At 47.7% G+C, this 16,207-nt stretch overlaps 1 protein-coding gene across 1 annotated transcript; it reads right to left on the bottom strand.

The window, feature by feature from the left end:
• Nucleotides 1-181: 181 nt before the first annotated feature.
• spire2 (spire-type actin nucleation factor 2) lies at nt 182-15,267 on the bottom strand. The gene is made up of 15 exons (XM_056598999.1): nt 14,820-15,267; nt 11,813-11,856; nt 10,687-11,142; nt 10,377-10,457; nt 9,691-9,855; nt 9,240-9,326; nt 8,763-8,880; nt 7,695-7,861; nt 6,341-6,569; nt 3,997-4,115; nt 3,687-3,824; nt 3,495-3,562; nt 3,319-3,346; nt 2,587-2,684; nt 182-961 (listed from the first exon to the last, which is right to left on the bottom strand). The coding sequence occupies exons 1-15, from the start codon at nt 15,115-15,117 to the stop codon at nt 637-639; spliced, it is 2,421 nt and encodes an 806-aa protein (XP_056454974.1). The 5' UTR covers nt 15,118-15,267; the 3' UTR covers nt 182-636.
• Nucleotides 15,268-16,207: the final 940 nt, after the last annotated feature.

Here is a 16,207-nt window from a genome sequence, read left to right as displayed (position 1 = left end):
GGTTGGGGGGGGGGGGGGGGGGGGGGGGGGTCGGGAGAGGGGTGTGTTTCGCCTCAGCTTTATTTAGATCAGTGATCCAATAAAATGTCAGATACATTCACAAGGTCACCGCCACTCCCCACTCCCATCCATCCACCCACACCTTGTGGGGCCAATCCCCACACCCACTACTGACCCGCAAAGTAGGCCACCTTCCAAGCGAGAAAGGCTATGTCCCCAATGAGCTTGCACTGATTGTGCCTCTGGCCATGCTTAAGGGCATAATACATTCACAACATAATCAAGGCAACATGTCATGGCCGGCGTCCGGCCGTGTGTGTGTGTGTGTGTGTGTGTGTGTGTGTGTGTGTGTGTGTGTGTGTGTGTGTGTGTGTGTGTGTGTGTGTGTGTGTGTGTGTGTGTGTGTGTGTGTGTGTGTGTGTGTGTGTGTGTGTGTTTGGCCATGTGTGCTTGTGTGTATATGTGTGCGTTTGGCGGTGTGTGTGTGTGTGTCCAGAGGAGGGGTTGATCGGGGGCTCCAACACTGGTGCTGGATTCGCGTATCGGGAGGAAGGGGTTGCCGGGGGGGCGCGTGGTGGCGGCAGAGGGGGCGGGGCTAGCTCATTCAATCAAACAGTGTAACGGTACGCTCTCCGATCACTTTCCCGCCCTGTTGGGGAGGGTGGTGTCGGCCCGGGCTAGCGGCTGCCTCCGTGAGGCACTGGGGGGAGGCTGCGACGGGGCGCCCCAGGGACATGGCGCCGACAGCGGGCGAGGCAAGGGAGCGGCCTGGGGCGGGCGGGCGGCGGGCCGGCTCTCCCGCTTGGGCGTGTTGAGGAGGTCCAGGCTGCGGCGGCTAGACGAGATGACGTCCGCCACGAACTTGGTGCACTCGGCGCACACGTCGCGCAGCGTGCAGCCGTGCGCGTACAGGTGGGGGAACTCCTCCTCGACCGAGCGGCGCGTGAGGCTGCGTAGGGACCTGGGGGTCGGGGAGGTCGGGTCAGGAATGATCTAGGCACTTTCTGCGGTCTTTGTGGCACATTGCAGCTGGGGGATTGTGTTCGGTTGATGGCTGGTTTAAGCAGCCGCCCACTAGCCCGATTCAGACTGATTGGACTGGCGCTGGGTGAGGCTGCATACCTGTCGCACATTGAGCAATCAATGTGGCACAGGTTAAACCAGCCGTCACTACCGCTCTCCACCATGTAGCACAAGGCCATGGATCATTATCAGCAAAACTTACAATGAACAAGTTCATTGTAAGTTACCCACTGCGCTCCCTTGAAGTGAATATGATTCAAGAATAATGATCAATATTTAATACCCATGCATTCACTTGAAAATTACATATGGAAAAAAACAATGTATCCTTGGTTTCACCCCTCCAAAAACGGATAAAGAGAAACATAAAGATCTTAATATGTTGCGGTTTGATCATCGAAAACCCCTGTTACCGGGTCTGGTTGTAACAAAATCCAACATCAACTTCTCTACTTTCAAAGCACAATGAAATTGCAAGCTCATTGTCACACTAAATCATTCAAAACAAACAGAAGCAGGGAGATAAGGTTTTAACCATAGTGATTAACAAAAAAATATGATTGTCAGATTCACTGATTAAAATATATTCATGAACATTTCTGATCCCATAGGGATGCCAAGTGTTTGTGTTTCTCGCTGCCTCTCCCTCACCGCCACCTCTCCTGTGAAAGCCACACAGAATGAGGGACGATATTAACGATGGTGGGATAATTATCACATAATGGCTACTTAGAGGTCTCGGAAGAGAGGCTGCTCTTTCGTAATCATCTGAGAGAGAGAGACAGAACGGTGGAGAAAATACAACAGCCGTTGGCTTGATTATGTGATCTCCCATTGGATGAAGTAGGCAGAGGCTGGTATATTTAGAGTTTAAGCAGGTTGTAAGAAACAAGGCAAGAGAGAGAAGGAAGGAAATTGATTTAACTTGCGGCCTTATCCTGCCTATGTGCACACACCGTTTGGATAAAGAACACACTGGATAGGGTAAAGACATGCGTTGGGGGAGGAGATAGATAGCTTAATGGAGCCAATCTAAGGCCCGCCTCCTTCTAGTCTGTATCAATAACTAATGATAGTCACCGCCTCTGTCTGGATTCACACACGTCTGGGGAGACTGTTGTAGCCTGGTCCTACCAGACTCTCGTACTTCATTTCATTTGCACAGAGAGTCTGGCCTCTCTCCATTGACAAACGTTAACACACTTGAAGGCGGGTGTCTGTTGAAGTTTAAAACTATTGGATCTGCCCAGTGCCTGTAACATTTGGTCGTGACATATGTCATGCGCCCGGATCGGCCGGGAATCACGTTGCGCGCAGGCTGTAAACAAACCAAACACCGTGCGTGAAGATGTCCGTCAACGAGAGATGACTTTAACGCCATTGTTCTCAGCCACTCCCTCTGTTTGCTGATTGGACGCACAAAATTTGGACGGAGAAAACCCGCGAATATACCGCAAACCCAGACGTTGTATTGAAGGGAAATGAAAATTGAGCGGAAGTACTTAGGCGGGCGGAACCAGGCTAAGACTGTTGGCCTCTTGAAGCACAACATCATCGACTTACTTGTATACTTGGCTTTTGTGGCCATGGCTCTTTGGGCTGCTGTAGAAGCCCAAGGTATAGACAGGGATGTGTGCCATCTTCTTAGATGGGATCTTCATCTGTTACGGAGAGAAGAGGTCAGAGGGTCAGGGACATGTGAAGAGACATACAACTGCACAGAGGTTAAGGGAATAGAGAGAAAGGAATGACAAGCACTGGAGAAAGGGCAACATGTATAACTAGTTTGAAGCATGGAGCAGTTCATTGGCATGACTGTAACAAAATCAACATCTATTAACCAACAGGTTGATGAGCAGGCAAAAACGTCAGGCGTCACAAATTAATCCATTCTCAGAGGTACGGCCATTCCAATCACAACACTAACACACACAAAACAACAAACAAGGTTCGAAAAGTTATAAATAGGTAATACGGTAAGGAGATAAACTGGTCAGTTCATTGCAACACACACACACACAAAAATCACAGCAAACACAATTGGGAACCACACAAGTCAAGTCCCAAAATCTCCAACCTACATAGCACAGAACCACACATCCACACGGCCTGGGGGTAGGGCAACAAATCAAAAGCATTAGCCTCCATTAAACCACAAGCTTAATATGAACAATAAATGCACAATGGGCCCAGGTTAATATTGGTTTTGACTGAGTCATATTGGAAATGTCCCGAAGCCAGGCCACGAGGCCTAAGGTAACAGGGGGCCAATGCAGATCAAGGGATTCCACTTACCTTTGCACTACAGGAGGCACAGACTGATCTGCAGGGAAAGACAGCATTAATATGATACATGAACTGGTACGTTAAAAAAAGAAATATATAGAATATGACAGACCACTTTATACAGGTGTATAAAGTGACACACATTGACAATTCAATTATGAACTTGTAGAATGCATGGGCAAAACCTTTTACAGAGTAAGCAATTGGACGGCCACGAGAAGAGAGGAAACTTCACTTTACAGCAGCAGCAAACCTGGGACACACAGACACACAGACACACACACACACACACACACACACACACACACACTTAGAGTGGTCCATCTAAATCCATATTGAAGGGTATAAGCATTACCCGAACGCTGCTATCCCAGTACCTTGCCCTTCTTCAGGTTGTTGTAGAGCTCTTTAGTCTGATAGAACTTCTCCATTTCTGCCTTCACTAGAACCCGGCGCACATTGATCACCTCCTCCACCGTCAAGGCAAGACTCTCCACTGGGTGGCTGAACTCCTCCTAGATGGGGAAGGACATGGACCCCAAGGGGGAAAGAGTAAATCCCAGGTTATGTGGTTATTACCATATAAAGCCCCACGCGTTTACATTCTAAATCCCAATAGTTGCTGATTGTGTTGCTGCAAATTTTATAGCAACAATAGGTCTTATTGTTATTTTTATAATTACTTACCATCCACTGTCTCTTCTTGTCAATTGTGGGCGGGGCTTCTGCGGTTTCTGTGACCTCGTCCACCGAGCTGAGGGACAGTCGGGCGGGGGAGGAGGGCGTCCAGGAGGCTTGGTACGACGCTGGAGGCACACAGAGATGGTCAATGGATTGCCATATAGCCATTTTATAACCAGGGAACACTCAAAGCTCTTTCCAATATTGCCTATCATTCACCCATTCACACACCAAGGGCGGTATCCACCATGCAGGGCAACAGCCAGCTCGTCGGGAGCAGCCAGGGTGAGGCATCTTGCTCAGGGACACCTCGACCCTCGGCTAGGAGGAGCCGGGGATCGAACTAGCAACCTTCCGGGTACCAGTTAACCTGCCCTACCTCCTCAGCCACACGCCGCCCAGATGGAGTTAGATGGATGGACAGATAGAGGGACAGAGAGGAGGGATGAAGATGCATGGACAGAAGTCCTATGGCGGGATGCGTGTGAACGGTGTGAGTGAGGGGGTGCAGGAGGAGAACAAGGTACCAGGGGAGGTAGAGGAGATAGAGAACATGAAATAGATTTTTTTCGAAAAAGGATGCAAGGGATAAATACAAACATTAAAAATGAAAAAAACAATAACAAAATCAGTCCGAGATGAAGGACCAACCGAGAGAGACCGGTCCATGCATAAGACATGAGTTGTCTTTCATGCAAAGCCCCCCCCCCTCGCTACTGGAGAGCACAGCTACAATGTCCCCATCTGTTATCCAATTGATTTCGGTGACGTGCCTCAGACATCAGTACCTTAGAACATCACAGCTAGAGGTCTATGCACGCTAATGGGCCCTTGTTTCAAAAGAGCTTCTTGGTCGGAGGTCATGATAAATTAAGCAGGCAACCTGACTGGAGGCGTGTGTGTGGGTGGTGGAAAGTCTGCCTGAGCTTCTAAATTATGCAACTGTAAAAAAGTGCATGCACAGGAGCCGAGATTGAGGTGGCCTCTTTGGTCACGCAAGCTGAATGTGTGATATTCAACAGTTTCAGCACTTAAACCAAATGATACAATGATCTTCTGCAGCTGGTGAACGCTCTCAATTGCCACTTTTGGTCAATACATATCATGACCTGACCATAAGCAGAATACATCGAAATAACAGCTAAATTGGTTAGGAAGAGATACAACTCTGTCTGGGATAAATAAAGTAGACCACCGTCTTATCTTATCTTTTGGACTACAATAGGCCTACACATGTTGTAAAAGGCCACATACATGGAAAAAAAAACTGGCTTTTTGATAAATTGTTACTACTGAGTTATTCGAATGCATTAGCATCCATCGGTGTACCGTAGTGGCTCACTGTTTGTCTATCAGCACATCTTTTCAAGTTGATTACAAGCCATGGAAACACTGCAGATTGAATTACGCAGCACATGTTATCCCCCTCACCCCCCTCGCGAACATGATGTGTTGTAGGAAGTTCCCCCGTGATGGACTGACATACTGTATTTTTCATGTCATCAAACCACATGGACTCCTCATTCACCACTCACCAAGCTAGATAACGGTTATCAAATTTCCGTTAATGCTGGATTTGAGGTTGGCCCCCGGGATCAGGGAGGATATACAGAAGAGGACGTCTGCATGGAGTTCTTATTGAATAAGGAGGAGTGATCGAATACAATACTGTGCACATTATAGTCAATTTAACCTTTACAATTAAAAGGTCAACCTTCATCAAGGTTGAGGGTTGACAAACACGCGGCTACACGGTGCCTATGTACCGCCCACCTCCCGCGTCACGGAAATGGAATAAGTCGCATGGGAGTAAACAGCTTAATAAAAAAAATAATGATTTCAAGAAATATATTTGTTTAAAAATGTCATGGGTTCAACTGTATGTACAGGAAATCAAAACAGACTGAAACAGACTATTGGGCAGGTACTCATACATAATGAATGCACAGAGTTTCTCAAACACTGTCATCATTCTTTCTGCTCCCTCATTAAGACACTATAAACCAGTTATCTGGCATTCCCTCATTTAGTCACACTATAAACCAGTTATCTGGCATTACTATCTTCAAATGACACATTAGCTGATTTCGAACAGCATATTTTAATTAGGTAAACCCTACCAGCAATTATTAAAATTTAAACTATGTAATTGTGGCTCCGTTGACTGACGACACACGCATTTTTCATCAAGGCTTGACGCATGAGGTGGGCGTGACTTAGCAACGAAAAGGTTGAAGTCAGTCGCCATCTAGTGACAGAAGTGGTAAATGCACCATAACATTTATTTTTTGGATAAAATACAAGTAATCAGTAATAATAATAATAATAATCCAACTAGTCCCATACTGACCTCGGTATACTGGCGGGGGGAAGGCCCCCGTCATGGTCTGGGACCGGGGTCTTTCTCCCCTCAGCCTGAACGCCGCCTCGCCCCCCAGCCGCGGGGAGCCGGCGAGGGGGGGCAGCATGTCGCCCCGCAGCTCCGCCAGGTCGTGCTCTGAGAAGGAGCGGTCTCGCTTCAGAGGTAAGGGGAAGCTCTCGGCCCTCCGCATCTCCCCTCCCTCCGGGGAGCCCTCCTCCTCCAGACCGAGAGGAGAGGAGAGGAGAGGAGGGGTGAGGAGAGGTGGATGGGGGTCAGGGGGTAGGGGGAGAGGGGAGTAGAAAGGAAAGCAGCGTGTTGTGAGGAGAGGAGAAAAGGAGAGGAAGGGGGAGTAAAAGGAGAGTAAGGTCGGGTTTGGAGAGGAGAGAAAAGGAGTGGAGAGAAAGGGAGACGAGAGTAGGGGGAGAAGAGGAGGTTCAGCGAAAAGGAGAGGAGGGTAGGGTGAGGAGAGTTGGGTAAGGAGTGGAGGGCAAGGTGAGGAGAGGATAGCAGTAGGAGAGGGGTGTAGGGTGAGGGGAGTGAGGTGAGCAGAGTAGAACAAAGCGGATGTGTACACGGGCAGGCAGGGTCAGAGGGGAGAGAAGAGGAAGTCAAAGAATTGAAGGATACAGGTGATAATCAAAAGGAAGGGAGAAAGCAAGAGGGAAACAAGAGTAGGTCAACCTAGTAGCTTGTGTAGACCACCTTTTGCCTTCCATACTAGTCTTTCTCGCACAACAATAGTGATTTAGTTAGTCAGTCAATGAGTAGCTTTCCGTCTGCTAAGCTTAGTTACATTGCATGAGAAGTTGTTATGAGGCATTGTGACCCCTAGTGTCCTATTCATGACATAGATGTTGAATTAATTAATCTGTTGAATGTGAATTACATAAAGTGTGAGGATATACATGGAGGTTTTCTTAAAACACAGCAGCGTGTTTGAAAATGTAAAAAGACACTGTTCCTTTGTATACGCTTGATTGAAACATTAAAAAAAGTGCGTCAATAATGTGATGTAGATAAAAGTTTTTAGATATTGATCCGTATCCATACTATATTTGGCAGTTGACTATCAATCAAAGTCTGCTGCATGATTGTTCATTTCCTCCATTGCTCGAAAAGAAAACACAGAGTTGATAATACAAACAAGCCCAAAAATATATTATCATACATAACTTGTCGGCTGGGAGAGAAAATGAATGATGCTGCATCACGGATTGGAAATATTGGAAGGATGGTACTGAATGTTGGCTGTGTACTCTCTAAGAGGGCAGTGCCTCTCAGTATCTGCCACAAATCCCTCAGATTTGGACTGCTTTATTGTCTCTCCATGCCCTCGCCTCACCTCCCAGACATTCATCTCCTCCATCTCTGCCAGCGTGGGGGCCTTGAGGCGAACCCGCGGCCTGGGCGGGGCCCGGAGCCCGCCGTCCGACGCAGACAGGTCAATACAGGACGTAGACTTCACGTTGCAAGGACAAGGCAGGGCAAGGCAGGGCATGGAGCCAAATGCTGAGGGGGGGGAAGGAGGGAAACCACAATAATAGCCATGTGAATAATCAGAAAGGTTTGGACATTGATGACCTACTATTAGTTAGTGTTTGTTGTGTTTCTCAAACAGTGATTGACTCATCGAATCTTTACTTTAGAAGGACACACACACACACACACACACACACACACACACACACACACACACACACACACACACACACACACACACACACACACACACACACACACACACACACACACACACACACACACACACACACACACACACACACACACACACCAGGAACAGCATTGCCCTTGGTCTGTAAATAACTAATCAATTGTATGAAATACAACACCAGCGTCCCAGGCACACTAAAACAAAAACATTACTAATGCACTTTAGCGGCATGTCATTCATGGACAGTAAAACCTTTGCATAAACTGCACCCATAAACTATATATCCTGATGAGATTAGGAATAGGAGTGGCTCATACACACACACACACACACACACACACACACACACACACACACACACACACACACACACACACACACACACACACACACACACACACACACACACACACACACACACACACACACACAATAAAAACATCTGCCATCCCTTTAGTTAGACCTGAAACCTAAAATGAAACAGTTCCTCTCAATTGTCAAATTGTAGTGTTTTTGTTGCATTTGGTCTCCAATTAAAGCTTCTCAATTTAAATGTTTGCATGACACTGCAAAGCATACCATGTGCTTTGCGAGGGTTACCCATTCAAAATTTCATTCATTTTCCACCGACTCCCAGTCAGTCAGTCAGTCAGTCAGTCAGTCAGTCAGTCAGTCAGTCAGTCAGTCAGTCAGTCAGTCAGTCAGTCAGTCAGTCAGTCAGTCAGTGTGTGTCCTTACATCTGGAGGGCGGGGAGGCCACCGGCCGGAGCTTCCTCTCCTGCTTGATCCCTGCCAGGAGCCGCTGGTGGAGCGACTCGGGCTCCTGGGGGGGGGGGGGGAGGCTGCGCTCTGACACCTGAAGGGCCCCGCCCAGAGGTGGGGGGACCACCAGCAGATACAGACATCAACACAGACAGCAGGACCAGAGGAGGGGGGGGGACCAGGCACGAAAGACAGGGATTTTGCTTCAATAAATCAAACAGCACCTAAACTAAAAGATGACTGCTAACATTATTAGCACGAAAGGGAAGGGGACCATGCACCTTGACGACTTAAAAAGTATTCTCAGAATAAATAAAGTCTTGAGTGATTTGAGGTCGTTACATGTCACATTAGCATCAACGCTCTTATGCTCATTTGACACAGTTAGATGAAGATAAAGCCCCTTTAAGAAATGAGGAGGCCGTACTCTGTGCACCTTGTATGTGGACTAACCGGTTTGAGGGGAGGTCTGGACCTGATAAAATCCAGGATCATTTCGTGTGCATTCCTCTTCACTCTGGTGGGGATATCTCCATCCACCTGGGAATGGGATTAGGACGGGAGGATGAATGCAGTTTGGACACAACATAAAGGCTCTGTGCTTTGAGACAGTGCATGCACAATTTGTAGCAAAGGCCTGAAAGCCCTTGCCGCACAGTATATTAAAAGCACATTATTGTTGCTTGTCAGGCAAAGTACACTAGATATTGCTGCATACATTATTCAATTATTTGACATTCCTTTAATGTGCAGATTTCTTTATTGTTTTACCATTAACCTAATCAACCAACACAAAGTCTTGTTTTGGGTGAGGGTTGGTTGTTTTTGCCTGGAGCTGCAGTGAGCTCTAAAGGGCCCCTAATGAGGTGGGCCGGTTACAGTGATTCGCGTTGGCCACCCTCACCATGACTTTGCGTAGCTGGATCTTCCGCGACCGTATGTCCTGCATGAGCATCTCGAAGGGGGTGAGGCTGAACTCGGTGGGGAGGGGGTTGAAGGGCTGCTCCCCCACCTTCTTCAGCTTCACACCCTGCCTCAGGTCCTTCATCAGCTGCACCCACAGGCGGGCCTACACACACACACACACACACACACACACACACACACACACACACACACACACACACACACACACACACACACACACACACACACACACACACACACACACACACACACACACACACACACACACAGGACCATTAAAGGAAAGCCTGATGAATACAAAGCAGTACACTAACTTTACCTTACAGGTTAAAAAGGTGACCTGGGCACACTGTGTCAACATGAGTTTTGAAGGGTGTTGGATACCTGGCATGCCTGTCCACCAAGTCTATCAAATAGATGGAAAGACTATTAGGGTCTTAACCTAAAATAATACAACAATATATAATAGGAACAACTGAGTTTTTGTAAAAGATAGCTGGAAGTGTTTCTCTTCAGCTCCAACATCAAACTGCCTGCATTCTTGCACCAAGACCCAATTTGTTTCACATGGGCAGGATAGCTAAGGGTGAACAACATACCCCTAATGCGGTGATTGGCCGAACACGACAGAAAATAAATGTGCAGACACACACACACACACACCCAGTCTGTGTGCTTCAAAGCACCGAGCTCAGCGGTCGACGAGTCTTCTGGAATTTCATCTTTTCGGATTTCTTTCAGCATCTGCAGAAGGGAACACAAACCAAAATGTAATTTCCCCTTTCCCCCTGAGCTCTGCAGCATCAGCAACAGCTGCGCTCAAAGCCCTTCAACACAACAGAAAACTGTTATTCATTAGGCCCAGGGCTTTCTCATAAAAGCGTTGCTATGCTAACCAGACTTTACGGGATAGCAGACGGCCCCTTAACCTCTGGAGACACAGACAGCACGAGCAGCAGAGGCTACAGCCCACCTCCTTGGCGTCTTGTATCTTGGTGAGGAACGTCTGCAGCTCCAGGGTCTCCACAAACAGGGCCCTGCAGACCGCCGGGTAGTGCTCGACGGCCTGAGCGGGGTTGGCCAGCCGAGACGCGCACAGCGCCTTCACCTTCGCCAACGTGTACACCGGCCTCCTCCTCCTCCTCAGCACCCCTTCGTCAACGCCCTCCTCTTCCTCCTCCTCCTCTTCCTCCTCCTCTTGCTCCTCATCCTCCTGCCCGCTGTAGCCCTCGTCAGCGGTGCCGTTGACGCAGCCGTCGCGGTCCGCACCGCCGCCGCCGCCGCCGCCAGCGAGGGAGTCAGCCTCCCCATCACCGCACGCCATGCGCTCCAGAAGGCTCTCCAGCTGCGGGCTGAGCTCCTGCTCCTCGCTGTCGTCCAGGCCCCAGTCCAGAGCCTGGTAGATGGCCACGCCCATGGAGCGCACCAGCTGGAGGGGATGCCGTGAGGGAGGGAGAGGGGGGGTTTGTTAGGGCAAGTTTTGGTTCCGAATTAGGCATAGTTGTTGTCCCTTTAAAGTTTGAAGACGGGATGCGGTGTGTTTGACAAGCATATCTGATTGGCCATGGACGCAGAGGAAGAAACTAGAGAGCTATAAAGATCGGAGCTGTGTCCACCAAGATAATAATGAATTATAGTGCCTGTCGCAATACAATGGAGGAGTCACAGGTGGTTTCATAAGATGCATTGTGAATTCTGTTTACAATTTATAAAACACACTTTTATTAAATGTTTAAATGTCAAAAGGATTAGCTATTAGAGGCTTTATTTCATAAAACGTATTCCATGTTATATTTGCTACAAAGTATATTAGTATATACTTTGTAGTATATACTTTGTAGTATATTACACCTATTGCTACAAAACAGTCATCAAAATAAACTACGATGTAAATCTTAAGGACTGTCCATGTCAAATGTTTAAGATAAGATAGATTAAAGATTTTTTTAATTTCTTTATACTTCCACTCCCCCCCCCCCCCCCCCCCCCCCCCCATCATTACACTTTAAACCATTTAATCTCTTCTGAGGGGCAGTGATAGTTTCTACACCCCGAATATAAGTGAGTGTGATGACGACCTTGTGTTTCCCTAAACTCACCTGTCGCTCGGCAATCACTGGAGGAGAAGGTCTGTCCGTGTCATCTGCACAGACAGCAGAGGAGACGGTCAGTGACATTCACCTGAAAACATTGATCACATGAAGAACCCGACACTGAGTCATCATGATGAATGGGTCAGAACTGAGGATAAGAAAGCCTGGTGCTTCATGAGCCATCTGGCACTGTTTAATGACCACGTAGGGACCAGGATGCAGCCGGTGTTAACACCACCCTTAAACCCAGCGCTACTGTGTGTGTGTGTGTGTGTGTGTGTGTGTGTGTGTGTGTGTGTGTGTGTGTGTGTGTGTGTGTGTGTGTGTGTGTGTGTGTGTGTGTGTGTGTGTGTGTGTGTGTGTGTGTGTGTGTGTGTGTTAAATACAGAAAGTTAAAACTCTCTCTGAGATCAGATGTCGGAACCGACACCCCTGGGACCTGAAACTCCTCATTCAGCAGCTCTCGCTGCAGGGAAACAAGAGACGAACACGGCCGGACAGAGACTGGCTGGAAGAAACAACAACATAGAGGAGGTGGAGAGGTTATAGAGAAAGGGAATGAAATCTGAGCATAAAAAAGAAAAAGAAAGTGTAACATAAGTGTTTTTTCTGTTGGGATTCAAAGGAACATGCAGAGCATAGAGGACAAATTGGGGAAGTTGTCGTGAAAGGCTAGAAAATTTAATTATTTGTTCACATGCAAATACGTGTGTTGCCAGAATATAAATAGTTTCCACAGGACAAAAGGATAATGGGAAAAAGAAAAGGAAACGGCCCATAAGTATGGAAGACCAAAGCGGGGCACAGAGATGCGTCTGTAGAAGCATCCGACCAGGTCTACAGAGTGATGAGAGCAGTGCTAACTGCAGAACGCACACACAGGCCTTTGTTGTACATGAGAGGCAGGTCTCCTATACAACAAAGCCGCCAACTGACACACACACACACACACACACACACACACACACACACACACACACACACACACACACACACACACACACACACACACACACACACACACACACACACACACACACACACACACACACCACCCCCCCACCCCCAGAGCAGGAGCAAAATGACAGACACCAAGAGCATCATTCATTCCAAGAACTGTCAGCAGGTCAGCAGAAATTGCCTCACTTGTGCTGTATCCAAACGACAGCAGTTATAGTTGCCACGGTTACTGGACAGTGAAGAACACACAAAGGGAGATGGTGTGCCTGCAACCAGCCATGAGGTCTTCTCAAGATGATCTGTTATGAATACTAATGCACGCACACATCACTTTTTAGGCACTTGAGTCACATTCTGTGTCCACAATAAAGCTAAAATGGTGCCCAAAACGGAATAAATAGAAGGAAATAAGGGTAAATATTCCTGTGTTGCAGCATAACCTTGACAGTGTCAAAATCTAGATAGTCCCACCTTGACAATGGTTAACACACACACACACACACACACACACACACACACACACACACACACACACACACACACACACACACACACACACACACACACACACACACACACACACACACACACACACACACACACACACACACACAATGACATCATGCTTAACCCTATGTCCCACAAAAGCTTATCGATGGCAGTTAAGTGTTATCAACTAAAGATACCAAAGAAAGTTTATCTCCTTAACTCCTTAACAAAAACTGGTTCAAAGTTCAATTTAATGAAGCTATTTGGTACAAATTAGAGCAAACAACATAGCCGGAATGAGCACATGTATCTTGTGATGTGATACTGGCGCTGCAGAGTATGAAGGTTTTACTGTACATTTATGGCACTATTGGATATCCATTTCTCTCCCTCATCTCTCATCGTCATCCGCTTATCCGGGGTTGGGTCGCGGGGGGAGCAGCTCAAGCAGGGGGCCCCCAGACTTCCCTTTCCCGGGCCACATTGACCAGCTCTGACGGGGGGATCCCGAGGCGTTCCCAGGCCAGTGTTGAGATATAATCTCTCCACCTAGTCCTGGGTCTTCCCCGAGGTCTCCTCCCCACTGGACGTGCCTGAAACACCTCCCAAGGGAGGCGCCCAGTGGCCATCCTTACCAGATGCCCGAACCACCTCAGCTGACTCCTTTCTAAGTAAAGGAGCAGCGGCTCTAATCCGAGTTCCTCACGGATGGCTGAGCTTCTCACCCTATCCCTAAAGGAGACGCCAGCCACCCTTCTGAGAAAACTCATCTCGGATATCTATTTGCTTCACTGTGATTTGCTTAGTCATGCATCTATTCATGAGCTTCAGAGACACTGTGCATCCTCAAGCAACTTCATGGTTCTCCAACTATTCAGGAAATGCTATTTAGAGACATGCAACTTGAGGGTGAAGGCAGGCTCCAACTCTACGTTCTGTTTAAGACAATACTTAACTACTTAAAATTGTTGTATCCGGATGCTCATTCATTAACACGTTGACTTCCTCACCAGCCATGTTGAGAAACCTTTAGAGCAATACTGACCTGTATTTGTATAATAATAACTAATTATGTCCTGCTTTCCTGCAATCTGTCGTCAGTTTTGGCTGCATAAAGCCATGTAGACAGATGCAAAAAGCCTCCCAGATTTGAAACTTTGGGTCAAAAATCTCCATTACATTGTCAATATTGTTAACATTTTACCCTGCTGCAATTTTTGTGCACAACATGGAGAACTGCATGTGAATTTCGATATAGCTTCAGCGGAGTGGCTATTCAATATCAGTGAGTTAGAATAAAAATGAACAAGAAGATATGCTCTTCACTGAATAATGAATCTTAGTAAGATCCTAAACAGTAACAGGGAATGACAATGAAAACAGTGGCCATCACGTGAATGGATGTTAGGCCGTTTGTTTACATCCAACTCTACCATCAACTTGATGACACGATGAGCGGAGGTATGTTTTAGACGCTGGAACTGGAAGTGAGGAATGGATACAGGCCTCAATAACATTCAAATTCCCGACAAAGGTAGCCTAAATTAAAGACAGCTCTCCCTACCACTGCTGCAGGGCTGCTGCTGGAGCGACACTGTCCCGTCTCTGTGGAGGAGAATAGAGGACGGGTCTTTCACTTGGTAAAGTGGACCAGTCGCCGGGTGCGGCGCCCTCGCTCCTCCGCAGCACTGGTAGCACACAGCCCAGGCCTGCTCCTCGTTGATCGGCTGCTCGTAGGACTTCAGCACCTCCTCGAGAGACAGTTCCCGGAGGTCGGTGAGGTCTCGCGCCTCTCCGCTTCCCGTGGACACGGACACCCGCGGATCGCCATCCGTGATGCCTCTGTTTGTTGATCTTGCCATGGCTGCGACACTGATTAACCCATTCCTCACGCGTAAGGTTACTTCGCAGCCATATAGGCTCAATCACCCCGGCCCATGCAGATGTATCTAGCGCTCGGCAGTTATCGAGGCGGTGTCGAGGGGCAAGCACCGCAGCTGCCCGCCGGTTATGCTATCACAACGACGAGAAGGTGAGTTTGCTGCAGCGGTGCCAATCAGCGTCAGATGAGTTGGGAAGGAGGCGGGGGGTAGTTCAATCTCCTTCCACGCTGGCGCAATCCACCCTCTGGTAGACCTACGCATTACAGAACGAGATGGGGGAGGCAAACTTGTTGAAAATCGATTCAGTCACTTCGTCATAATGATCACGGTGACAAGATATGGTTTGGAATTAACGCACCAATATTAGCTAATCCCGGCAATCCCCGGCCATTAAAAAAAAATTGAATGTTCTTATTGATCACACTTTTAATCATAATTAATTATTATGAAATATTGATGATAATCAGGCTTCACACGTGTTAGTTCACTCATTAATTAATGTAGCCTACAAATAGGCCTACATCAGTGGCCATTTCAAGTTTGAAACAGGGTCAGAATGATATTAACAGTCTAAAATATAAATGTGCAAGAAAACATACATTTTGTAAAATCACTTTTCCGGAGTTGTCTGCAATTAGGAGATTAATAGCGCAACTGTCGCGTTGTCCTGCTTACTACAGTGAGGGTTTCGTATAATTTAATTATTTAATTAAAGGCGCCACCAGAGGGCGCCCCCGACACATTTTTCTTTTTCTTCCTCCATGGGCCCCTGACGCCGTCTGGGCTCCGGTGCAGTGCACCGGTTGCACCGTCGATATTTACGCCGCTGTGTAAGATGATGGAAACGTCTAGGGGCTAAGGTGAGAATGAACTTCACGCTGGAGCAGTGATGGGGAGAAGCCGGAAGTGTCTCTTTGAATAAGTGCTGTCGTCTCAACGGAGTCTGCAGTGTGTGAAGAAAGGTAAAACTGGTGATGGCGCTTTCAAGAAAACGGTCAGAATTGGTTGGTCTCATACAGGGGTGTAGCCACATGGGGGCCAGGGCCTTGGTCTAACCCCCCCTCAGAGG

The sequence above is a fragment of the Gadus chalcogrammus genome, chromosome 9 (assembly GCF_026213295.1).
Source record: "Gadus chalcogrammus isolate NIFS_2021 chromosome 9, NIFS_Gcha_1.0, whole genome shotgun sequence".
In the NCBI taxonomy this organism is placed as follows: domain Eukaryota; kingdom Metazoa; phylum Chordata; class Actinopteri; order Gadiformes; family Gadidae; genus Gadus; species Gadus chalcogrammus.
This window is presented reverse-complemented; position numbering and strand designations above follow the sequence as displayed.

What these genes read in the sequence shown, in the direction of transcription:
- spire2 (XM_056598999.1), bottom strand. Translation starts at nt 15,117, where the DNA reads ATGGCAAGATCAACAAACAGAGGCATCACGGATGGCGATCCGCGGGTG. An exon ending in AGATACAAGACGCCAAGGAG is followed by an intron (nt 10,458 to 10,686) that starts GTGGGCTGTAGC and finishes TCCCTTCTGCAG; the next exon opens with ATGCTGAAAGAAATCCGAAA. An exon ending in ACAAGAAGAGACAGTGGATG is followed by an intron (nt 3,825 to 3,996) that starts GTAAGTAATTAT and finishes TTCCCCATCTAG; the next exon opens with GAGGAGTTCAGCCACCCAGT.